This window comes from Agelaius phoeniceus, chromosome 1, assembly GCF_051311805.1.
Source record: "Agelaius phoeniceus isolate bAgePho1 chromosome 1, bAgePho1.hap1, whole genome shotgun sequence".
In the NCBI taxonomy this organism is placed as follows: Eukaryota; Metazoa; Chordata; class Aves; order Passeriformes; family Icteridae; genus Agelaius; species Agelaius phoeniceus.
This window is the reverse complement of record NC_135265.1, coordinates 140,198,830-140,226,603: the sequence shown is the minus strand read 5'-3', so window position 1 is coordinate 140,226,603 and position 27,774 is coordinate 140,198,830. Positions and strand designations below refer to the sequence as shown.

General features: G+C 36.1%; 1 protein-coding gene across 3 annotated transcripts in view; it reads right to left on the bottom strand.

The window, feature by feature from the left end:
• The window catches only part of CSMD3 (CUB and Sushi multiple domains 3), a 594,913-nt gene that overhangs the window by 371,111 nt on the left and 196,028 nt on the right, over positions 1-27,774 (bottom strand). For all 3 annotated transcript variants that reach the window (XM_077188509.1, XM_077188511.1, XM_077188512.1), the window contains exon 6: positions 9,451-9,563. In XM_077188509.1, coding sequence (XP_077044624.1) covers positions 9,451-9,563 — 113 coding nt within the window. The remainder of the gene's footprint in view (positions 1-9,450; positions 9,564-27,774) is intronic.

Genomic DNA, 27,774 nt, shown 5'->3' with positions numbered 1-27,774 from the left:
AGTATAAAGAGATCCATTGACTGGAACTAAAGAGGAGAAAGTGTAACTGGGAATTAGAAAGGTAGTTCAGAAAATTTAATTTCTTACTTGAAATAACATTCATTAAAAGATTAAGTTTTCATTAAATGGACTTGACTTCTTATTTACTGGGGGCTCCTTTGCAAAAGGTACTTTTACTTCTCGAATTAGATAATCTTAGACTTAATTCTGAAGCGTAATACCAAATGTCCTCACTTTATCTATACTGGGAATGAGTGAAAACCACAGCATCTCATTTAACACTAAGAAATAACTTCTGGCATAATATCTTGCACAGATCACTTCCATATTCGTATTTTTACAAATAATAGACCAGGGAGAAACATTTAAAGAACACAACAGCTATATTTCACATATATTAACCTAGCCAATTCAATAATTTAAAATTAAAATTAAAACTACATAATTACTCCACCTTTATAGCCTCAAGGACATGAGGATATGCTTTCTCTCACAAATACAGGTGCTCTCAGTAACCAAATAACATACAATACCCAGTTTAGGTTAAGAGAAGAAAGAGAGACAGAAAGAAAAGATATTTCTGAATAATAATTTATGTCATTTAATTAGAAGGTAAATGGGAAAATTTGAGTGTGAGGGTAGACATAAAAAACTCATATTCAGTTACTTCATTATCTAGTTCTCTTCATCTTCCTGTTCTTTTCTTATCAAAATTATTTCTTTCCTTGTGTTTGTGTCCCCTAATGGTAGGAAATCATCCCACCAAAATGTAAAATTATCTTCTATAACTATAAAAAAAATGTTGAAAATGCTGAGTGAGTGAAGAGGAAGAGAAGGAAATAGGAGTAAATCTTCCAGCAGAAATAAATCCAATGTATCTGATATCAGTGACACTATTAATTTTAGCATTTAAATCTACTTTCTAAAGTTAGACCATATCAGCTTTATTTTCTTTAATGTACAGTAAACTTATAATGGTGAAAACTATTAATAAACTAACTTGAATGGCTTCTTGCATTCAATTATTAATCATAATTAATAATAAATAAATAATTTTCACAGCTGAAAAATATAAATAATTTAATAAAAAGCCCAAGCATATTATGAGAACATTTGCATGTCAAAAATTTTCCAAGAGAAAACAAAATGTTCCAACATTTAATCTCACCACTAAATATTCTGAATGTAAACAAGTGTTTTATTCCAGGTTTTCCTTTCAGTTGTTTTATCATCCTGACATGAACAGATTGTCAGTGCAATACATTACACTGTTTGGTGGCTATGAATCATACAGATGTCTAGGTTAATGTATTAATGTCTTGACCTAATAAATATGAAGAATTTTGAAGGTCCTATAAAGTTTATATACAATTAATAGAAATTTTCGAGTGCCATAGAAAATTTATTTTCCCAGTTAATTTTCCTTGAATTTTAGTGGACTTCCTTATGAATACACATATGAAATATTTTAATAGGTGTATTATACATACATATACAAAAATATATACAGATACACATTAATATAGGTAAAAATGTAAATATATTATATATGCTTTTATACATTTAAAATATTTTCAATATATTTATATAGGTGTGTATATATATGTGTGTGTATATATATGTATATATTTGTCTATCTACATAAATAGGATACTAAAACCATACTGAGGTTTAAATAATTCTTTTCCCTTCCAGAAACCAGAATTCTTCATATTACCAATGGATTTCATAGTTTCAATATAACATTTTCCTAGTTTTTCTATTTGTTTGAAATCTTGTATTTCATTTCAATTTCTAAATTACTGAGCTTTCCACCAGTGTTACCCAAATAAAGAAAATGCTTCTAAACATTACCTAAATTGAAATAAAGAGTAATTCACTACTTTATTCTTGTCTTTTGCAGAGGAGTTGAATTACAGCATATAAAGTATTATCATTTACTCTTTTTTAAACAATAAAGAAGAGTATGCATGCAGAGCAGCAAATGAAACAGAAAGATATTATATTTTGAATGTCTCTAAAATATCAGAGTTTTTTCTTTATGGTAAATATGAAATTAAGAAGATGCATCCATTAAATCATTAAAAACGGAAAGGACAACTCTTTACTGCATCATTTAATGCTCATTTCAGAAGTAAATTGCTACCATGTCTTCATACTTAATGTTAGTTCCATTGACTTTTCTAAAGGAAATATGATGTTACTTGAAGTAAAAAAAAATGGAAATAAAATTTTAAAATTAGATCTCTCTGGGTTCGTACACAGTATAAGAACTGACTGCCAATAGTGGTGTTATTAAAATCTAACATTGGGGGAATTCTGCAAGTAAGTTCTTTAAATTTGGAAATAGTCAACAAAATGTAACATTTTTTCTCTTCTACAACTTGATTAGAACAAAGTCAATGTCATTCTGTGCACTGTAATTGTTTGGGTATATAATAGCGAATAAAAGACATCTCAAGGGTGCAAAGGTGAAAAATAATCTGTTTAGAAAATATATCTCAGTATGAGATGAAGTGGAGCTGAAAGACCTGGGAGTATGAAAATCCACTAAAAACATTTACTTATATGACAATGTATACAATTTAATCTCTTGTTATGCCTGGAGGAAAAAAAAAAAAAAGTACTTCTGAGAGACTCTGGTAATTTCAGTCTATGAAGAGACTCCTGCATCCATTGCAAAATCATGTAGCCATCTGTGCTGCATTGACAAAAGAATTTCAAGATCTTAAAAGTCACAGATTCACAATTCTGATAACTAAGTATCTGTCTTTAAAAGTAAATATCTGTCATCTGTCAATATATTATCAATGAAAGCAGCAACTTATTTGCACTGGCCTATGCAGAAGATACAGCCCTTGTCAAAGTAGTAGATTCTACAAAAGCAACTCAAGCAATGCAGTCCCTTTCTTTCTCCTAGGGAATCTCAAGCCCTTGAATGTTCTGGTATTAAAAGAAACCATTTCAATTAGTGATTAGTAAATGCAAACTGAGATTAAAAACCCACATCAGTGTACCTGTAGTTGCACTAGGTACAAAATACAAAATATTAGAATAAATGCATATCTAGTCATTGTATTCAGTGGAATGTAGTGTTTTAATTAATTTTAAAGCACACATCCAAGACAGGATATAACAGATGCCTATATGCTGTTTCTTCCTTCCCATCTTCCAGTTTCTATGCCGAAATGGCATGGGGTCCTGGTTCTTACTACATTAGAGTGAATTTTCTTCCTAGTTGCTGTTATAGTGCCATATTTTGGTTTTAGGATGAGAATAGCACACTGATGTTTTAGTTCTTGCTGCGCAGTGCCCACCGTGAGTCAAGGATTTTTCAGCTTCTCATGCTGCTCTGCCAGCAAGGAGGATGAGGGTGCACAAGAAGCTGAAAAGGAACACAGCTGGGAGAGCTGACCCCAACTGGCCAAAGGAATACCACATGACATCATGCTGAACAGAGGATGAGACAACTTGTCTGGGAGGTGGCAACCACTGCTCAGGGACTGGAATTAAATTGGTGGGCAGGTGGTGAGTTGCTTTGTATCACTAGTTTTGTATATTGTTTTATCATTATTTTCTGATGAAAATACTACTTTCCCATCATTTTCTGTCGTGTTAAATTGGCTTTATCTCAATACATGACTCTCTCCACTGTCTCGCTGGGAGGAAACAGTGTTTAGTGTTTAGGTGTCTGACATACCAAACACTCCATCTCCTGTAAGTTCTAACTTGCCAGCACCATGCAGACTCTAGAACACCTCTACCCAACATCTACCATGCAGACTCTAGAACACCTCTACCCAACATCTACCATGTGGTCAGCTGAATCACTCTGCAACCCACACTGGCAGGATTAGCAAGGTATAGGGAAGGCTCACTTACCCATACACAATTTGGATTGGAGAAATTTTTTAATTTCAAAATATACGTCTTGGTAACACCAAGGTGATTGGGTGATTTCTGTGGTGCATCAGTGCACATATATACAGGCACAGTGCTTCACAGCTCTCCAGCTTTTAATAGGTATGCAGACCCCTATAGATGTCTAAACAAAAATCTTACCTATATCTCTGTTACAGCTGCTAGTCTTTCTGCAGTAGTACAGTGTAGTGGTTGTTGCAATAACTTTTGAGATAAGAAATGAACGACAAAATCCTGATTAAATTGCCTAATGTTGTGAAAAAAGTGATAAAGACAGTTTTCCCCTTCTGGCAACTCTAGCCATGATGTTCTAAGGCAGCTTAGTACTATTGTTCTTTACCTGATCGGCAATTGCTTTACATTCTTTCTGAAAGCAAAACCAAGAAAAAAAAGATTAAGAAGAGCTAACTCCATAAATAATTTATGGATGAAGATACATTTCTATTCATAAACAAAATGACAGAAAGAAAAAGAAAGTAACAATAGAAAATCAAGCAGAGCAAGAAGAAACTTTTCAACATCTTTTTCTTCATATTTCATCCCTCATTTAAGGTGCTCACATTTATCCAACCTCAGCTCCACATAGTTGTCTGTAAAGTCTGAAGGAGAGTAACCCTTTGCATACTTTTAAATATGAGCAAGACAACTAAATTTTATTCTGTTCTGAAATGCTCATTAATATATTTCATAGCTTCATTTGTATTTTCTTATAAGCAAATATTCTTAGTGGATGGCAAATGTGTTTGTGCACTCAATTTATATATTTGATACTATTTTGCTCAAAGTAGAAGCATGAGTTTGCACATGGCTTAAACAAAGGTAAAAAAACAAGGGAAGGAAACAAAATCAGTTAAGAAATGGATTTCACAAGTGAAATGATTGGCAATTGTAGGGCTACTGTTGAGACTTTCCAGACCTTAAGGAAGAATGAAGGTAGAGAGTGAGAGGAAAAGGATACTGGATCTAAAAAGATAGCAAAGTTAAAGATGCTTAAAGTAATGTCTAACTATCAGAAAATGAAGATTTTTCTTTTTTCTGAAAGCCCTTTATGAATTTGGGTATGCTTGATATCAAGATTGAAGTTTGTGTATGCCAGTCAGTAAGACCAGATGCTGTGAAGCTAACTTAATCCCTTCTGCCCACTTAGATAATATTATGGATTCATACATAAATGATGGAGTGCAAAAAGTAACCAAAAGAAAGCAGCAACCAAAAGGAACTGGAAATGGAAGGAGAAAAAGAGCACAACTAATTTTAGAAACAGCAAAAGAGGATTACTGATGCCAAGAAACAGTGAAGCAGCTGCTTCAGAAGATCCAAAGAAGCTTTTGTTCTACTTCAGCCAACAGTTTCTGACTCAAAGGGAGTTTTAACAAGGCAACAAGAAGAGAAAGCATCAAGGCAAGGAACTCTCAGTGAATAGGAAGAAGTGCTAAAACACAGAAGACCAGACAACACAACCTAGGTAGGAAAATATTTTCATTCTCCGGTAATTGAAATTTCTTACTGAAATTTCTCTTCTAATCACATTGGTTATTGTTTACCAATGTATTTTAAATATTGTATAAATGAATACCTTTCATGAATAAAATTGCCTATTAAAAGAAAGTAATACACATAACTCACGTGACTGTTTAGTTCAATGAAGCTGAGAGCTTCCCACAGTTTCATGTACCTCATCAGATTTCATTTTTTCTGTATAAGTCAATTAAAAAAAAAATCAAAAAACTTTAAGGGCTTTAAAAGTTCCTGCCTATTTTCAAGGTCTTAAACAGAAAATTAGTAAAATATATTTAATTACATTAAAAGTGTGTTTAGAAAAAAATATGTAATAGCCTAGGTTTTCTATTTTTTTTGTTGCTGTGGTGTTTTTTTCCATAGGCAACTATATTTTGACTTTGCAGTGCATAACTTTTAGTCTTCTTTTTAAATGTCTAGGCCACAACAGCTTTAGGTATTACACTGAAGCTCAGCTAGGTGAGTCTGCCTTATGAAAAAGAATCTTAAAAAACAGCTTTCAAAAACTTAAGAGATCAGAAGGGAATAAAACTGTAATTGGTATAAATGCCAGGGGTTTGGTAGCAGAGGAGTATAGGGCTGAACGTATCACCTCTCCCTTCAGCAGGCACTAAGCTGTCCCACGCTGGTCACAACCCGCCACATCTGGCTCCACAATGGACCCACCACAGTACACAAGTGTGTAGAATCAGTAGAATTTTGTGACATCTCTATGAAGATGTATTTAAGATAAGGCAATAAACACTGAGGGAAATGAACAAGATCAGAGCATGCATGCTCCATTCCAGAGCTAGTAATACCCTCAAAGGGCTTGCAGTCCATGGATAAGCCACACAGAAGCAGGTTCTTCCCCTAAGAGACAATGATCCATGGTCAATGCACATGAAGGCAGGAGAAATTAGTAAGAGGGAAGAAATGGCAGAAGAAAAGAGTGAGAAATGAGGAGCAGCAGAAATGAACTCCTACACTTTGACCTGAACCTCCTGCACTGGCTCACATCACCAAAGAGACAATCTTTGGTCCAATAGAGGAAGGGGAAGTGTTTGGAATGAAGTTAAGCTTTCAGAAGAGGAGAGTAAGGGTGTTTTTCATAATTTCTTTACTATTTGTCTTTGTTTTCCAACACCCAAAACAGTCATTGAAGGTTTTATAATAAGGCCATTTTTTCCAGGACAGTTGTTGATGAGTGATTTGCCATATCTTCATTCCAACCATGAAACTCACTCTTGTTCTTCCTATTTTGCCCCATTGTACTCTGAGGATGGCATGAGTGAGTGAGTGAGTGAGTGAGTGAGTGAGTGAGTGAGTGAGTGAGTGATGATGAGAGGGCCTCATTGCTACTTAGGGTTAAACCATGATCCAAATACACCAACAAAATGTGCACTACTGCAAACAAAATCAGTAAACCAAGGGAGTGATTAGTTGAAAAGGGTACTGCAGTGCCACGCAGTGACAGACTAAAATTATGCAGTGTTCTGAAGTTCAGAATTTGAATTCCAGGTCCTTAAAAACATGTAACAATAGGCCACAGAAAATTACGCTAGAGGAAGTACTAAGAAATTACTAAGCCTGTTTATAGTGGTAATATGTAGCAAACACTATGTTTCAGGAACTCAGAAAGAAGTTACAGTCAATCTACATCAATTAAGCAGGGGAAGGACCTAGGTTTCAACACAGTTACTACAGTGTAGCACTCTGATAAAAAAAAGCTATTGAAAGAATTAACATATTCCCTCTCAAAAGTAATGCAGAAATAAACTTCTTGAGAATGAATCAAGCCCTTGTACTACAAGACATTTTGCAATACTTTTAATATTTTTGTCAATATCTGATTTTCAGAAAACTCATGTCACAAAATTAGTGAAATTAAAGTTTGAAAATTGTCCTTACAGAAAGGCTTAAAGTTATCTCTAACTGAAAAATATAAGGTATAGTTCTCAAATAAACTGAAATATCTTGTTCTCTATATTTAATATTTATTTTCTAAATGTAGGAAGGTTTTTTAATACATCCTATCCCTAGAAGTGTTCATGGCAGAGTTTGAGCACCCTGGTCTAGTGGAAGTTTCCCTGCTCATGGCACAGGGGTTGGAACTAAATGGAATTAAAAGTCCCTTCCAACCTAAACCATTCTATGATTCTATGATACGTATTAAATTTCCTTACACTCTCTCCTTTAGTCTACCATTAACCTACCAGAAAATACACTTCTCTATTATCTGAACATGAGTTTTTCTATTTTCTACTATCAAGGTTATTTTTTACTGATCATATAGGCTTGAGTATGCACATTTAATTCCTTTACATGCTGATTTTTTCTTTTACTGCCTACATTTATTTTAGTGTAGCAAAAGACATTTTCTTCATTTGGAGTATGGTGGGCTGTTGCAGCATTTGACAACTTGCTATTTAGTCCACTTTAACACACATTCAGCAGTACCCAATTAAATATTAAATAAGCAAACCAAATAGTAAAACCACTATTATTTAATCACCACATTCTCAGGCAGTAAGGAGAAATAGAAGACACACAGCATATTCAAATCTCCCACACCTACCAATTCACATGTTTTATGGGTCTTGGATAGAACACATATTTAAAAATAAACATAAGCCTGTTCTCTTTCATGGGCTATTAGCTCACATTTTTGGCAGGAATGCATGTATGTTTACAATGAGACATTGTTTGTTCTTCTTTTCTCACTAGCTCAGAAGAAATAGTTCAACAATCCAAAACACTCTGAAAATAGCTATCACATGGTTTCTCAATTGTGGGGTAGATTTATTAGAGAGAATTCCTACTTCCTATATTTTTACAGTCCCATAAGCTAGCAACTTCTTAATAGAGAGTGGTTTATCATACGTGGTATGAAAGATATCATGCAAAAAATGAGTCAATGTTTTCATAAATCATTATAGCAGCCCTGAAGCTACATTAAGAAATCTTCTTTCATTTAAATTCATTCAGAATACACATTCCAGAACATCTATGAACTCAGGAAGTCCAAATAAAGATATACAATACCTGCTGAAAATAGTAATAATTTTTTCCTGTTCTTGTTTAGAATGTGCTATCTGAGGCAATCACACAGACTTGTAAAACTTGCTATTATCAAAGATCAAATTAAAAACATTAGTCATAGGCTTTAGATAATTGCATTTTTTTGCATTACTTGACTAATTTTATCAGATTCTGGAAAACTTTATATAACTAATTTCTATATAACTAAATAGATTTTCTATAAGAAACTGTAAAAAACATTCCTGAACTAGATCTTGGTAGGAATGTCATGATGTTTCTCATCAGATAAATGAAAAAAGCACAAAAACACGAAAGAGGTTACTGTTCCCTGAAGATCCATTGATACACTGTGGATATTGAAAAATATTATTTACAATATTACCTTGCACTACTGACATTTAGTTTTCATTAGCACTTCATAATTAGAATGACCTTGTTTCAAACAGTGACATTCCTAAAATTATGCTTCAGATGCTTTCCCTCTTACTCAAAATAAATGCTTGTTCATAAAAACTGTGAGTAAGAATCTTTCTGATTAATTAAACCTTTAATAATGAAAAATATTCCAAAACATAGTAAAAAGTAATAGTGATTAAATGCTACTTTAGTAAACAGAAACTTACTGCTTTACAAATATGACTTATATAACTCTAGAGTCATTCCCATAATTTAATGATAAAGACACGCTCTCTGTTACTGTTCCACAGTATTTTTCAGAATATTAGGACCATTTTAAAAGCTAAGTACTTGCACAGGTTAAAGTAAAGCAGGGATCTCCCATAATATTTTTTTGGTAACTGAATTTAGATACACTAGATAACACACCACCCATATTCTAACAGACTGTAATTTGATATAGCAGGTTGAAAAACAAACTATATTTTTATGAGATGCTATTTTTTTAATGTAACCCTTCCCATTTCCTAAAACTTCAGGCATTATTTTTCTAACAAATACAGCCACAATTAAAATTTATTTCTTTAAATGTACCTTGGTAGTGGGCACTAAATCCACGGTAGCGGTGATTGCTGTCTGTTACAAAATGTAGTCTGAGCCAGTTTTTGTTGCTTATAACTGGAGGAGGTATATTCATTCCAGAGAGCCTGAAATAAAACAAATAAATAAAAAAAATTAATACAGGATCTCAATATTATCTGGAAAATTTTTATATCCAAACTAGCATTCATTGACATGCCCTCTGTGGGACTTTTTATTTATTCGCTAGTAGCATTTTAACAAGCATGCACACACAAAATTGTACATTATGCCCAATCAAGTGATGGGCTACAAATCAGTGCTAAGCCAAAAATTACATAACCATGTTATTGGTCAGGCACAGCATAGTAAAGATGGAAGTACATGGCACTCAGACTAGAAAGAATTTGTGTCAACACAGGAGAGATAATGGGCTAGACAGAACACTGCTCTGGGCACCAGGGAAAGGTTTGTACCTTGTGACTTTCACCTTCAAGACATGGAAGAAGAGCTTAGGTTATGCAAACCACTACCTAAAATGATAAAATAGACATCTACTTTTCAAGAGTTAATAATTTTTTATATTTAGGGTATAAAGATAAAAGAAATATTCCATCACTTGTGTGGATTTGAAAATTAATTTTTAGATGTACAAGAAGAGTAGAGAATTCTAGTGGATTCACCCCAGCTAGCAGTCAAGCACCACACAGCTGCTCACTCCTTCCCTTCCCTGCCCCAAACAATTTTAAGGGGAGAGGACAGGAAGAGCAAAAGCAAGAAAGACACTTCAAAAGACAGTTTTGTAAGTGAAGAGTTGAGCAAAAAATGAAGTGATACAAAAGCAGTAACTGACCATATTCCACAAATAGATCAATCAAAATGGTCTCCAGTGATTAGCAGCTGTCTCAGCACCTCTAATTTTTTATTGATGACCATGAAGGTATATGATATGAAATATCCTTTTGGTCAATTTGGCTCTGTTTAATTTTTTTCCCTTCCCCGTATCCTGTCTATGCCAAGTCTACTCACTAAGGGGAAGGAGGAGGGGGCAGAGGATGCCTTGATGCTATGCAAGCATGGCTCAGAAGCAGCCACTACACTGTTGTGCTATCAACTCTGGTCTAGCCACAAATCCAAACTATAGCACCTTATGGGCTTCTATGAAAAAAATTAATTATGAGCCATTAGACCCAGTATACAAAATTACCTGTATTTTTTTATTGTTTTGCTTGTGTTTGTATTGTTCTGTTTGTTTTTTAGCATAAGGATATTGCCCCAATTATAGTAGCATTCATCTTGACTGGCTTCTTAAGAAGGTCTGAATTTCTTTTTTGTTTAGTGTTTTTTTTTTCCTTGTTGTTGCTACTTTATTTTTAAATGCTATATCATGTTTTAAAAAAGGAGAATAAAATTTAGATAGAAAATTCTTCCTTTAAAGCAGTAATTCAATATACATTTCTCACCAAAACCAGAAAGATAAGTCACATCTTCAGAATGTCAACATACTTACCTATGCTCTTCCATTTAGTTATAAACAGAACTCTTCCTATAGATAAAATAAAATACTATCCAACAAGTATGCCATTTTATGTTCAGAAATAATGGATTCCTATTTTATTTTGAGAAAAACTCTATTCATAATAAATCAATTCTGAAGTTATTTTTTTGAGTGCAATAAAACCCCAAACCTTGCTTAAATAAATAACTAATAAGTTTGTACAGGTACTATTCTGTGGGGAAGACTTTTGAAATAATAACAGTGTAGAGGTAGTGTTCTTTTCATCTTTTCCTACTCACTTTACCTCAAAACAAAACATGTTTAAGACAACTTCCCAAATTTCTAAAACTGGAGTAGTACCTTGTTCCCTCAGGCACTGATATAAATGACATCGATTGACTGACACCATAGGCTATTAAAACTCCTTCACATACTTGCAAAAGGATGTTTTTATACTGTGGAAACATATTAACTCACATCATTCATTTCAGTTGAACGACACATAGAATCTAAGTTTTTTAAGCTTATGAAATTGACTTTCAATTTTAGATCCGAGAAACCCAGATGATGAAGTTAAAAAAAAAAAACAACAAACCCAACCAACCAAATGAAAAAATAGTGCTATTAGATTGCAACAGGATGTGGTATTAGATTGCAACAAAATACACATTTCTCTGTACTAAAGTCATATGCACTAGCATATATATATAAAGTGTAAGAGACAGAAGCCTACACCTTTCAATTAGAAAACATCAAATATTTCTGCATTTTCCTCGTGAATTTTAGAATTTAACAGATATAAAGTGGCTTTAGTTGCTACACATTTCTTGTTACAGATAGAAGGGTACTTTATTTTGCGTCTTCTTTTTTGGAAGGTAGAGGTTAGGGTATCCTTTATGGTACAGCTATTTCTCTCTATAATAATATTACCTAATGATGCAAGAGGAAATAGCTCTTTTATTTAAATTCTCACTCTATAAATAATTGTTAGGCAATATAGAGACAGAGGCAACAACCTTTCACTGCTTGCATATTTTAGAATAAACCTATTACTGGAAGAGGTCTTACTGAACAATTGAAGTAAAATAAGTCTGTAGAACACATTTCCTAACCTGTATTTTGACTCATATATTCTGCCCATAAGAAGGTTTCTTTTCAATAATCACAAAACTATGTGAAAAATAAATTGCAAGTTTATTGTCCAAGACATGAGAAAATATAACCCTAGACATTTAAATATGTTCACAGTAAAATATTACTTTTGTTTCTAAAATAGCTAAAAATCTAGCTTACCTATCAAATCAGCTATTTATTAATATATGCATCCTTACATCTATGCTGACCTCTAATTAAATTCACAGTTCCTACAATCCAATTTTTACAGTTCATGGGTTCCATGGGATTCTTCCCAGAAAGAAGATTTGCAAACTGACAGAATTTATTCTGTTGATATAACTGTCCCTTTTCTCATGTCAAATTATCTTCTCAGCAAATTATAAAGCTGGTCACCATAACAATAATACATTGGCAGCTCAACCTACTTCTCTGTCAGTTACATTCCAAGCGTAGTTATGCTGCATCATCTACAATATTTTCCTAAAGTTCAAAGTAAAACACCATATCTTCCATAAAGGAAACACAGCTGTCTCATGTTCTTTTGTAATTCAAAAGATGTAGCTCCCTCTCAAGCTGCACAGAATCCTGCATAGTAAATTTCAGTCAACAGAGAGTAGGCTGCCCTTCTGCAGATGTCTTTCATAAACCCTTAGAAATGTTCATGGAGAATCTTGGCTGTGAACCAGAGTTTTAAAGTATCTTACCACTATGTGCAGTCAACAGCATTGACTGTTACCTACTGCAAAATGTATTTGAAAAAGGAAGTGCTTTCTGAAACAATGCACCTTTGTTGCTAAACAAGGGACTAATAGAAGTGTAAAATGCCAGGGAAGTTCCCATCTATACACTTAATTTGCAAACCACAGTTTACAGAAGAAATAAGGGACTAACATTTTTGAGAATCAAAATTTCATTCTTGCACTTCATTACAACAATATGCCTCTACTCCCTTCCTTTGTACACTATTTAGGTAGTAATTAAAAAAAGAAATCACCTGTTTTGTGCTAATTCTGATCCAGTGAAGTCAATTCTAATACATAATTCCCACCTTAAGTAGAAAAATGGAATTCAGGGTTGATGTGTTTTCTTTTTTTAGTAGCATAGTGCACATTCTCTATTTCTTTCAGAAAAGGAACAGTACACATTTATTTTCACATTTGAAATGTATACTGTCAGCTATAATCTTGACAAGTAATTTAATCATTCCCTTCTTGCTCATGTACCAGACTTTAGCTTTAATTTCTAAAAGTCATCTAAAACGACAGCTCTTACAAACATATTGTCATGATTGTCACAATTGTCAATACACTGATTATTATGATGTAATACAGGCCTTAATTTAGTCATTCAATATGTCCAAAAATATTCCAAAGAGAAAAAAGTTTTGCTTTTCTTTAAAAAAATATACAGCAAACTTTCCCCAAAACTTCTTAATTAAGCATATAGTTTCTACATTTCCTTGTATCCCAGATTCACAGAAATTGAATTAATTTTAAAAAAATGGCTGATACCACTCTTATAAACAGTGCTGAAACCCTTTCTAATTCTACCAAAGCCTTAGGCTAACAAAGACTTAAATCTAAGCATGGCTAAGTGCATACATAGATCTCATTGCTCATTTTATATGCACTACAAAATCCGAAGTGCTTGTTTTGATGCAAACTGCAGCTGTGTGCATTCTTTCTTATTGGTATTATTTGCATGTTTAAATAAAACCACTGTATATAAAGCTTTGATTAAAAAAGGGCAAATTATCACACGTTTTGATAAGGCCTATGCATGTTCATATATGTGCTATTGGGGCTTAATGATTACACAGCATAATGCACTAAGAGAGAGAGTAGCCACCTGTCCCTTGAAAGGAGAGGAAAGACTTACTCAATGACCTGATTGATGACCTCTCTGGTTTGGTTAAATTATGCTTAAATTAGGCAGTGCTTTTATTAAATGTAAATTTGAAGTAGCAACATCTTACAGCTTATTGTGTCTCCTGTATTTGTATGCAACGTATACTCATTACCAAAGACTTCTGGGACACTTTCTTTTGTTCTTCATGACTGCCTTGACCCCATAAAGAAACACCTCACATAACAAGATTCATAATAAGCATCTTTTGCAAAGGATCCACCACACAGCGCAGATTTAAGGGCACAAGATTAAAACTCAGGTCTCTCATTTAATAAATCCATATCTGTTTAAAACAAGTAGTTGCACACTAGAGAAGCAAAGCTGATTTCAACTCAATATTTAATATATTACTCGATCTGAAAGATCCTGAATGATTTAATGATTAAGTTAACATATCCCTCCTGTTGCACCAACTCAGTTTGTATGATGTTTACACTGAAGTCCAGACTCTAACCTAACCTATCTCTTTGGTCAAGCACTAAAAGAGTAAGTATTTTGTAGGACTAGGCATATCAATATATTTTTTTTATGTTTTCAATTTCACTGATGAGTTTAATGGGTCTTAATGGCATTCATTATAGATGTGAGTGTCTGTTGCATGACAGCTTTGGTTACTGGCCTTTTTTTTTCCTGGAAATGTTCTATCCAAATTATATTAAATCATTTCAGAGCAAGGACATGGCTCTGACCTATATTGTCAAAAAGCAAAGAAAGCTCCACCAACTTATGTTTCTTACAAAATCTATTGCTTCTAAGCTGATAACTCAGGATTTAAATCTTTTTGAAGATATCATATAAATATTAAATGCTAATAGGCATTTTCTCTTGTCTTTGGATAACAACAAAGGTCAACAAAATGCATAATTGCCTGTAAATTTTGCTACTGTGAAGAATTTACAACATAAAGTAAGTGTTTTAAGAGCTGTGGTTTCCCTAGAATTTTAATTGTAGCTTACATTTATGCAGTACTAACATTTATAATATTAGTATATCTGTATTTCAGAAAAAGACTAATGAGACATCTCTGTGACAGAAGCTATAGAACTTTAATGTAAGTTGAGATTTTCATTTAATTGTATATATAAAACTCAAACTGCTGGTGGGTTGCATCAGGGCTGCTTTTGTGTATGCAGTCAGTACACTCAAGTCATTAATTCCCTACATGATTAAGGAATTGTCCATCTTGTGAGATAGACTGGCTTCAGAAAAGAGACTAATTTGAAAGGTAATTACAATATTAAAATAAGCAGTTTCCCAGATGAGACTTCAAATGATGAAAACAAAAATAACACATGAAGAGAAAGATGAACTTGGAAATAAAGCAAATATATATATAAAAGAAACAAAAGAAGAAGAGGATTAAGTTATTCTTCTGCATAGCCATAGTCTAATGTCCTGTCAAAATAAATGACAGAACAATCATTCCAACGAGAAATTAAACGGTCATAATTTAGTATTTAAAGAGGAAAGAAAAAAAAGTCCCTTCCTAAAACAAGTCCATTCTCAATGGTAAATGTTCATTAGAAAAGTAAAGGTAAAATGCCCAAAAGAAGAGAGCCTAAAATCTACCACTCTAATAGAATTTTGAGGGCAATATATAACCCAAGTTTTAAGTGGTTATGAAGTTATTAAAATAGCTAATTCTTATGGTCAGTTCCTGTAATATTTATAGCTGGACTGATCATTCATATATCAGGGAATGTGGACACCCACAGGTTTGATATTATATTAATTGTTGTTTCCATATCTCAGAACTGCAGCCAAATGAATGACAAAAAGCAGGTTTTTATCTTTAGAACAGTAAGTTGCCACTCTTCAAATTTAGACTCATGAGCTATTTAGAACTAAACTAAGGGTTTAGGTTGAAACTTCACTGCAATCACTTATTTCTGATTTATAAAACAAAAAAAAATGGAAACTTAGGTAAGTGAGTGTTTGGGTGGAAGAGGAAAAAAAGTTCTACATTATTTAACCTTGAAAAAAAATACTTTTTCTGTAAAGTACTTTAATAATCTATTGATTAATTTTAGAGTTATTCATCTAGATGGATAAAAATAATTCACCCTTTGACTCTTTTTGTCAAGTACATTATGATGTCTGAAAGACCAAAAAAAAAGGTCTTTGTTTTAAAAATGTCAGTGTTGAAATATATGAAAGCTTTGTCTTGCCTTTGCAATGCTAGAAAAAGTTCAGTTTTAGAGTAGAGTCACTGTCATATAAAGCAGCTCCATGAGAAGCCTGTGTATGATCATCAAGGACTGAATAAAGGTCCAAGGGATGATTAATGAAAGTTTATAGTACTGTGGATATGAAACGTTGAAAAGCATCAAGATTAAGAAATACTTTTTGAATTCAGAAGTTGATTGCTCCCCACAAAGCCAGATGTTCCTATGTCAAAGTTTTCCAACTAATCTCTTGACTTGACAGAATAATAAAGTATGAGGAAAGGAGCCTTCTAAACACACAACTGTTAGCTCATGATACATATAATCTTGTCTTTGTGACATAAGAAAATAACACTGATGGACAGTGGTGTGTCCTGATTGCCTGCAGGCCTAGTACAAGCTGCTGATTTTCATATAGATGTCAGGGTCTTAGAAGAAATCATTTTTCATAAATGTGATGCAAATGTCTTATGTACAAGATACAAAGTGACCTTGCACTCACAACTCAATTTCCTTGAGCATATCATAGAAACAATATAAATACATATTCACTTTTCCTGGGCTGGGCTGCACATGGAGGTCAATACCTGGGTCTTTCTACCACACAATCTGTGACGAGTTGCACAAGCAGCTCATTGGTATAATTGGTGAGACCAAGCTCAGGGCAGTCAATAAAGAGCAGAGACAGACAAGTCTGGATGTGCCATTGAGAAGATACAGGCCCATCTGGTGCAGGCTGTGCAGTTTAGGGCTCCCACCAAGGCACTGATCCTGCTGGCCCAGAACCTATGATAAGGTGGACACCAAGAACTGTCCCAGGATTTTTTTTTTTCTGCACATGCTAAATCAAACTGTCTGTTTCAAGAATCTCAAACTGAGGGCCTTGGCTGGAGAGTGGAGGACCCTGGACAGGTATAAAGATGAATGTGATTATCTGAGCATTTTCTGTGGAATCATGCACATTTCTTCCTCCTACTTTCACAGCAAATCTAAATAAAACTAAATTGAATACAACTTGTATGCAACCAATTCTTTTTTGGGTAACAGTCAAACTGAATAACTGGGATTATTACCTGTGAGAGGCTTATATCATTTACCTCTCTTAAAATGTTGCCACACTCATTTCTGAAGCAACTGTTTTCTTTTCAATTCTATATAAGAAATTGTTATACTTACAAGTATTGCCTGAGTAGGAGAAGGAAAGTTGTTCTTGAGTCTTTCCGGTAAGTGTAAATAAATAAATGAAACTAAAAACTAGAAAATATTACACTTGCCCTACAATTTGATGTTCTGCAATAGTACTTATTTACACACAAAATCTTGGTGGGATAGAAAAGAAGAGCCTCGTGTCAAAATTGTTATTAGTCCAATAAATGCTTTAACAGACTAACAGTCTAAATATTGAAAAGTCTCATTAATGCTATCAGTAACTTATTTATTTAAAGAAATTTTTCTAACATCTATTTTCTTTACATGTCCAAATTTTAAGTGTCCTTCTGTACCCTGAGATCAGCACTTCATTCTTCCCTAAATTGCAGGGGGAAAATTTTATTGTGAGTCATTCTGCTCCTCTAGTGCACTCTGGTGAGGCCCCACCTGGAATATTGCATCCAGCTCTGGAGTTCCCACCACAAGAATGACATAAATCTGTTGGGAGTACAGAGGGGGTCCATGAAAATGATTAGAGGTATGAGGAATGGCTGAGAGAATTGGTATTTCTCAGCCCGGAGAAGGAATGGCTCCCGGGTGACTTAACTGTGGCCTTTCAGTTCGTGAGGGGAGCCTATAAAAAAGCTTGAAAGGAATTTTGACAAGGTAATGTGGTGATAGGACAAGGAAAGGGGCATTAAACTAAAAGAGAGTGGGTTTAGATAAGATCCTAGGAAGAAATTTTTTACTGTAAGGATGGTGAGGCACCAGACCGTGTTACTGGAAGCTGGGGATACCAATCCCTGGGAGTGCTCATGGCCAGGCTGGATGGGGCTGCAAGTAACCTGGTCTAGCAGACAGTGTCCCTGCCCACAGCAGAGAGGTTGGAACTAAATCATCTTTAGGGTCCTTCCAACTGGCACCACTCTATGATTCTATGACCAGTATCCTGAGATCATCATGATGCCACTCTCCTTCCTCAGTCTTGAGTCATCCTTTGTGGCAGTGTGTTTTTTGATTGCAATGCATTTCTAGCAGCCAGTTTTATAATCTTTCCTATTTCGTATTGTTACAGCATATTTTATTACTGATGGATTGTTCCTGTCCCCCCTGTGTTGTTGGGTTTGCCCTAGCTGTCCATCTCCCCAAAGATCTGCCCCTCTGTTCCCTGTTCCTCCTCCTATTGAATGTTAATCCCTCCCCAAGCCTGTCCCTTTCTCTAGAAACTTCCCTATCAAGTTTGTATCCTTCAAAATCCTATTGGTTTGTTTAAGTTATTCTCCCCCCCTGCAGTCCTCTATTGGTTTAAACATTGTATTCCCCGCCTTGCGTTCCACCCCCAATTTCTCCCAATTGGTCAAAGATTGTATCCTCCCCTGGGACCTCCTCCTCCTCCTTATAAATTGATGTATGAAGTTGAGTTTGTGTTTCTGTCCCTGAACCTCCAGGTATAAACTACTTTGGAAACCATACAGAAGACCTCTCCCTGATCCTTGTCCCTACCCTTGGCACAGTCCACAGTCCACCTGTGCCGTAGAGCAGCTGTATCCTGCAGCTGCACCCCAGACAGCTTTCTGGGGGCGGCCCACTCGTGCTGTCGGTGTCAGGAGCTGGTCGGGCCAATGAAATCCAGCACCGCAGCAATCCTTGGGCTACCTGATGCTTCCTAAACAGAATCTTTGATTTTTCTCATTAGTTCCCAGCCTTCTCAAGACCCGATTATCATAGAGGCCCAATATGTGTTGCACAGCTACTGCTTAGGGTTGTCAAACCTTTGGTATACATGATAGTCATATAGTGACTTGAACAGTAGACAAAGAAAAGATAAAAACAGCTCAGGCCAAGACACTTCAGGAGAGTCCTAAGAGAATACCACTGTCAGATCAATACACAGCCATACAAGGCCTTTGACCACTTCCCAATAGTAAGGCAAAAGTTGTATTTGCTGACTGCTCAGTTGCTATCAGTGTGGCCAGATGGACTCTAAAGGAACATGGAGGCACTAAAAATAGGAAGCAAAGGGCACTTACCTATGAAGCTAATTCTCATTTAACTTCTTCCCATAATCCTTAGTATTTCATGTAAATAAAGTAGGTAAAATGAACACCTCATATAGGGATGTGGTGGTCAAACTGGCAAAATACTCTAATTTTATTTTCTGTAATGCATGAAGGGAAATTGGCATGAAGCTCTGGATGGTGATAAAGTTTAAAATATAAGTCAAATTACTCCCACTCTGCAGCAAAATTAAGAACCCCATGGGTCTTACAAGAAAAAGTACTTCTAGACTCTGAGTTTTCCTGAGTATCTGACACTCTCATTGCTCATATTTAGATATGCAAAATGCAAATATCTTAAAAGAGTTGTTCCTTAACATTAGAATAAAAATTTGAAATGCTGTCACTTAAAGTCGGAGTCAGTTACGTTATTTCATCTTTTAAGGTTGATAATAAGACAGTCCTGAAATGCCTTTAAAGAACAACTCATCAATACAAAGTAAAGAGATAAACATTAAACATTTCAATTCAAATTACAGGTGATCTTTTTCTGAAACTTCACTTTCTCCTTTCTTCCCCCTATTTCTTCCCTTTGAAAATGTATGAAGGTAGATATCAAAATCTGCCAGTAAAGGCTCATTTTACTGCATAGTTTAAATATAATTGTAGTGAAAGAATCTATGCAGATTACTCACAGAACCATTTCCTTAGCTTTCACCTTCTATGGAAGGTGGATTCATATTTTGTTCAGCTATATATTGTGCAAGAACTTCTTTCTATATATCCAATTTCGTGTCTCCTTTTAATTCTACTGGATTTATCACATTAGACATTTAATTTTTTTAATTGATTTCATTTATATGTTGTGACTTTTCCCCTTCTTCAATATATCTATAAGAAATTTCTTATTAATTTTATACAACTTTCATTTCAAAGTGTTTGACAAATACCAAGAAACTACCATTCTTTACATAATGAGGATGATGATGATGATAGTAATAACAATAACAATAATTTTAAAATTTCCAACACATAGATAATATTTTTTCTCCACCACAAAAATCTCGAACCGGACAAAGACATGAAAAAAATACCAGCAGCTGAAGTCAATGATAAACACATAGAAAGTGTATTGTTCCCCTATTTTTGTGACAATGGTGAGTAACTATCAGAGCAGATTTAAAAAAAAAAAAAAAGAAGAGTCAAGTATTTTAATAATTTAGGACTTTTAAAAGAAGACTGGTTTGTTTTTGCCTTTTTTTTTTAATTAGCATAGAAAAGCAAATGAAAAGCACAAGACTCTCATTTACAGGAGGGGGCACTAGATTATCCACTAATTCTTTCTGGCACTAAACCCTGTATCTGTGAAACACATATTGAATCTTAAAAATTAGAAGATTTTCTTCTCTCATTCAAAAATAATGCCTTTCTTAGTGACCCCTGACACTAGTAACTGAAATTCTCTCTTCTGTTCTTTACTGGGAACACATGACCTTTTCTATTCTGTGTGTATTCTGGAGATTACTGGCATATCTAGACAATGAAGAGCAACACCTCTGAGATATTCAAGTCAGCACCAAGCACCTCATTAAATCTGAGTTCTGGACATCACACATCTGCTTTACAGTTTGAACCACTGGAGAGCACATGGTGTGGATATCAGACACCAAATGAATGAACACTGAGCCCTTCCCCTTTATGCCACATAACTAACATGCTGGAGTTAAAACACTCCTGTGTTTCGAACTGAAAAAACATTCAGAGATATTCATGCTCTCAAAAGCATGAATATTTGCAGTGAGCAAGGATTCCTGTTGTTAGAGCTGTACTGCTTCCAATTCTAGACCTAGCCTGGTATGACACTGAACTGAACCCTGTAGATAAACATGAACTGATGTGTGGGTAAAGAAAGTCTGGGCCAAACTACCAATTTATAAGAGATCATGTTGAAAAAGATTCACCAAACTTTAGTATTGATGTACTCTTGATTATTGAGTTTCCATATGCTAAGACATAAAAAAAAAAACAAAAACAAAAAAACACCAAGGACATAGTTTTTCAGTGTGTTTAGTATCTTTTAGAAAATAAATATTTTATAAAGAATTTTAAAAAGCAATATTTGTGTCAAACATTATGGAAAATGAGACCAGGAATTTTGGTTTCTTAAGTTGAAGCATAAGCAAGTGTAAGTGTAAAAATAATGATGTCAATTCTTAATAGACAGGTGTGTGTAAAATTACAATCTATAAAATTTTATTTTTTTTCAAAAACTAAATGCTGCTCTCAGAGATGAGAATACATTTTGGGATACTGCTAGCCACCTGCTGTTTCCAGTAAATCAGCCAGTGAACAAGCCATGACACAGCATTTCCATCTCTCCATGATTTGACACCGTGTATCCAAAATGAACATTTGTTATTTAACTTTTTTAAAAAAGACATCACATTTTCCATAAACAGCGGGTGTACTGAAGTTTTAAGAGCAATAATTGTCTAAAAATATGATACAACAAGAAACTATGAAATAAGAAGAATGTATAAGATTCTCCACAATAGTATAAAATCCCATAATCTACTTTTTAATTGGGGACAATTATTATTACTAAAAATAAAAAAGATGATTGATAATTGAAAGTACTTCAAATTGATTTTGCTATATAAATCTGTGTTACTCAAAAAAACTCCTTGGTTTCAAAAGTCTTCAATTTACATCTGAAAGAGACATAAAAAAGACATAAAAAAAAATAAATAAATGTTCGTTCCTTAGAAAGTAAAACTAAAGTTTTCACTGTCCTATAAGCAGATATAACTTGTTCTTAACCCTCACGTCTTTGCCTCTCCCTCTGCCACATAAATGAACCAAGTAGACTTACTTAATAATGTTGGCTTTTACAAGGAACACAAAATATTTACTATAATATTTCTTCTTAATAAAATTATTGGAATTGCTCAGTGTATTGACTAATAAATATGAAAACTTTGCTAGAGAAAAAAAATACAAATTTTATAAAATTTATCAATATTCTGTGGTTTTAGAATTAAGTACCTTACTACTCTAGAAAATTCTGGTATCCTAGTTGAACAGCCAGCTCATTATGCAGATTTTCCAGATTGGAGCAGATTTTAAGTAAGTGTCCCTTACAAAAATGATTTTTATTTACTTTACCACATACATAAAGTATAACAGCAAAAATTAAAGTTCCCAAAAAAAATCTTTGTTCATGAAATTTTACTGGAAAGTGATATATTCTAAATTATGCAGTAAAAAAGACAATATCAGTTTTAAAATATCTTGTATCAGAGTCTATTATCTATAAATATGATACCTTTGCTGCTTTAGTGGTAATGAGATAATGTTATCTGAACACCTTGAGCAACTCTTCTGAAAAATGTGAGTTGAAAAGTTTGGAAAAACTCAGATCTAATAACTGATAAAAGATAGTTGGTTACTAATTTACATGCTATACATTAAGACTGACCTTTAAAGTGTTGACTTATAAGAATGTAATTATGAGAAAGTTAACCAGAGATGGGCAGGTGAAAGCAAGCTTAGGCTACAAAATTGTGCCAGTATTCTTTAGTCCCAACCCTAAATACCCATTCTAGCATGACTCACCAAACAAATGTTGGGCTTACTGAGCTACACCACTGCCTGATGATTTAATATTGTTTCAAATGTTTTTTTTTAATTTATTTTATCGAGATATACTTGAAAATACCCCATTAGAAAACATGAAAAGATTTGTGTTAACTGCTAATGCAGTTTTAAAGGCTGTATAAATATCAAGTGTCATTTACATTTGTAAATGAACATCAATGCACATTTTTTTTCAGCTAAATAAGAATTCAACCCTTTCCAGAATCTTTATTAACCGTACCTGCAACTTAGGAAAATTGTGTGCTTGTATAGATGCAGGGCATATACTATAAAAATAATTTACTTTTGTGCACATAAAAGCATGTGCACACAAGGAGACACTGTTGAATATTTTTTCTTATGAATATTTATTTGTTTTGTATTTTCTTGATCTATTTAATCACTATTAGTACTCTGACTAGGTATTTAGTTCTTATTTGATATTTACTCCTATGCCTTCTTTATTTAGCCTACAGCATTTTGTACTCTCTGAAGTAAATTTCACATGTTCAAGTTCACTTTGATTTATCAGCATTATTTTGAAGTATATTGCTGTCCTTTAAAAAGCCTATAACCCTCCAAATTGACATTATTGATATTTATGTATAATCCTTCTTCAGATATTGCAAAAATATTTAACATTACCGGGCCTAGATCTAATCCATTTAAGATGCAACACAACATGACTTACAGAGAGTAAACAGTACATATTCTTTGTGTGCCTTTTCCCAATTAAGTCCACCACATATTTACAGACAACACTGACTCTTTTTTCTACTAGTTTGTAATAAAAAATTGCTAGGTAAAAAGAATTAATTTTTTTCATTCAGTAGTTTTTCATCACTTACTCCATTATTTTTACATGGTTCAGTACTAACTGTCTCTATTACAGCTCTCCAGGTGTCCCTTTCCTTTGCCCTCTGTTGCTTTTGTTTCACTGAGGAACCAATTTTTCTTGTTTTCTCTTTCCTTGTAATGTAGTTACAAGCTCTCTCCATCATTGTCTTTTATATCCTTTGGTAATTGTAATTCAGCAACTGTGATAGCCTTTCTTACTGTATTCTCAAAGCTTCTTAGTATTTTATGCTCTTATTCATTAGTCATGTGGTTCTTTTCTCACCCTTTGCAAAATTTCTTTCTGCTCTGTATATCTTTATGACTGCACCAGGAGCTTTAAAGGTCTCTTACTGTGATATATATCTTTCTTTTGAAATAGGGTAGTCTGCTATTATGTACTTGATATATTCACTTCCACTTACTGCCAGATCTCCTGTGGATTATATTAACCCCTTCTTTTTTGAAGTGGTTTTGGTAGGTTTTTTTAATGCCTGATGTCCTCCACAGTATTGATATCTATTTACCCATAAACAGTAACAAAATTCCATTCAAACTGCCTTAATCCTTCATATTTTTAGACAAATACTTTTTTTTCATAAAAAATAAATATCTTCATATGCCTATATAATGCCATTCTGCTCTTTCAACCAATTTCTAGATAAATTAAATCCTCCTTTTCATCAAATAGTCTTTTACATGTAGCTAATTTTTTCAGTTTTTCAGAATACAAAGAATACCTTGCTCTTCTACTTCAACATTCAGTGTTGGCAGCACTAGTCTTTTCTTTTTTTTTCTTTTAAATTCAGATATATATTAAAATATAATACAAAGGGAAATATTTTTATTTTGCTTACATCAATGCAGACAAATAGGTATTCAGGACAAATAGGTATACACTACCTTCTTTTTTGTCTATCTTATTTAGCACCAAAAAAATACCAATTATTTATCTGGCTGAGTACTGTTGTCACCAATGTCATCTTACTCCAAACTCTGATTTTTCTCAGGTTGAGGTGCAAACTTCAGTTCACAGTGTTTGTCCCTAGATTTTTTTAATGGGAAAACATGTATGTATATTCTCTTGAATGAGCCAGTTGCTTGTATCTAATGGTTTTCAATCTGAGCACCACAACAGATACTCCTACCATGAATTCTGAGCCACTAAAGTTGAAATCTATGCCCCACATTTCCAGGTGAACCCAAAGAAAATCAGAGACCAGGAATACAAGATATTTTGCAAAGTATCTGAACTCTACTGTGTAAACTGAACTAGGTCTAACCGTGTTCACAGGGGTTCTTGGATGAGGGAAAAGATGAGAATGTTGACTCCATGATCAGAAGGCTTGTTTATTATTTTATGATATATATATATGTCGCAGACATCTTTCATGAAAAATCCTTTCTTAGGATTTTTCCTTGTGAGAAGCTGTAGTTTCCAGCAACCAAAGTAAACAATGGTTATCTGCTGCTGTGGAATGCAACAGGTGATTGGTCTCCTGTGGGTGTTTGGATTTCTTGACCACTCATGGCAGAGCTGGCTCTTGCTCTGTCTGAGACACAGATCTTTGTTATTCATTCCTTTTCTATTCTTAGCTTAGCTAGCTGCTGAAGAAACTTTTCCTTTCTATTGCTTTTTAGTATAGTCTAATGTAACATATATCATAAAAGAATAAATCAAGCCTTCTGATCATGGAGTCAACATTCTTGTCTCTTCTTCACCCTGAAAACCCTTGTGACCACAGTCACAATTGGTGACCCCCGACTGAGGAGGACAATCATCACTTGGTGAGACCACCAGAGGAGCATTGCTGCACTGGGTAAACCCTGAATGTGTGGCATTGATGGTTGCTTCACAAGTGACCACAGAAGTGGATTCTAGCCAGGAGCTGAAGAACTGAAGATCCGAATTTGGACAGAGTTCACAGCAAGGCTGACCACAGAGAGAACCTTCTGAAAAGCCTCCAGGAAGATGTTCAGAAAGCTCAGCAGCACCGTGCAGATAGCCAGAGAGTCCTGGACACTGTCACAAGGTACTGTTGGTTTTTCCCCTCCTAAAGATGAGGCCATTCGCAGTTTGTGGCTGCTCATCTGGAGGACTCCTCCCCTAGAGGATGAGGTTCCATTCTCCCCTTCAGAGGAGAAACTTATTGCCCTCTGGCAAAAATGGGGTGCAGAGGACAGAATTCTCCTGTTGGAGACAGATTTGTATGAGTTTTTTCGATGGGCGAAGCTCTTTGGTTTTTTTACGGATGTGCTATATGCCCTCGATGTGTTTGTCTGGGAGTGTATGGGCTCCATTTTCCATTTCTTTTTGGACCGTGGGTTCGGATGCCCCTCGATTTATCCAACCTTTTTGAAGCTCTTTCTAGTCTTGAAACGGAGAGCAGCTGTTTTTCCCTGGATTGCTAACTGCAAGGGCAAAGCCCCGTTCCCCCCGATTCCGGGGGAAGACCCTTTGGAAGGAGACGATCTGCTGCTTTCCAGCCCCCCTGAACCACAGCGGGGGGGCGAAGTTTCACCCGCAACCAAAGTTTTTTTTACTGTGTCTTCGGAGCATGCTCAGACGGAGCCGGTTTCTCCCCCATCCCGTTGCTCTCAGGGGGGATGGGAGTGGGCGGTGCCGCCCCGGCCAGTGCCACGGGCACCGCCCCAGCCAGCGCCACGGGCACCGCCCCGGCCAGTGCCGCCAGCGCCGCCCCAACCCGCCCCGCGGGTGCGGGCACTTCCCCGCGCGGCCCGTCCCGCGGCCGCCCCTCCGGAGGAGCCTGTGTGCGCTCCGGCCGCGCTTCCGCCGGCTTCCCTGCCTGCATCTGAGGTCTCAGAGACACCGCTTCCCGCGGCAGCGCCGATGTTGCTGGGCAACAGCGATCCACCGCTCCCCCCGGCCGTCCCGCCGCCTTCTGCGACTGTGGTTCCGCGGCCGATGTCAGAGCCCGGCGCAGAAGATGCTGCCGACCCCGTGCCGCCCCCGCCGCCTCCCCAGGCGGCCCCGCTGCCCGCCCCGGCAGTTCTGCCGCCTGTGGGGACTTCGTCCCCGGTGTCTGCGTCAGAGGCTGCCCTGGAGCCGGCGGCAGCTGCAGCGGCGCCTCCTGCATCTAGCGTGACTTCCTCCCCGAGTTTTTCGGGTTGTCCCGGGGCTGCCCCTACAGCGGGAGCTGGGACAGAGGAAGAGGGCGTCAGCCTGTCCTTCCGTGGAGGAGGCATGGCCCGACAGCTGGCTGTGGGCGCAGCGCGGCTGCCTGTTTTCAAGATCAGCATTTTTGGCGGGTTGGGGGGTGTTTGGTCCGGGGTTTCCCCCTGGGGGATGCGAATCTCTCTGCCGCCCCTCGCGCGCCCCAGCGGCGAGGGGGAGGTGGGTCCCGAAAGTTCTGCCCCTGGTCCCCAGCCCAGAGGGGGTGGCGGTGGTGCCGTGAGGCAGATGGGAGGAACACCTGTTGCATTTGCATCGCAGAGGCAGAGGGCACAGCAGGAAGCGAGCATCGCTTGTCTGCTGTGGGGAAAGGACATCCCCAGACCTGAGACGAAGTTTCTCGGGACAGCTTCTGTCTTCCCATTGCCGGCATGCCTCGGTGATTTTGGGGAAAGGAAGCGTTTGGTCACCCCTTCTGCCATTGTGCTGGCAGCAGGGTGCGGGTCTGTGCCAATGCAGAGCCTGCCTCGGGGGCTGGGCCTGGGCTGTCTGCCTTGGTTGCTTGGGCCAGGGCCACCTCCCGGCCTCCTGTTGGGTTTGGGGGCTTTGCTTCCCCCTTCTGGTCCTGGGCCACCTTTCTGTGGGCCAGGTGTGGGGTTCCTGATCCTTCCACATGGGCCAGGGCCCCCAAGGGCCTCTCTCTGGCTCCTCTGCTGCTGCTGCTCTTTCCGACAAAAAAAAAAAAAAAAAAAAAAAAAAAAAAAAAAAAAAAAAAAAAAAAAAAAAAAATTAATTGAATAAAAAAGGGTGAAAGAGCTGGCAGCAGCTCAGAGGCATTGAGCAGAGGCATTGAGGAGCCAGGGATTGGCTTCAGCCCAAGTTGTTCAATAAAGGGCTGTGGCA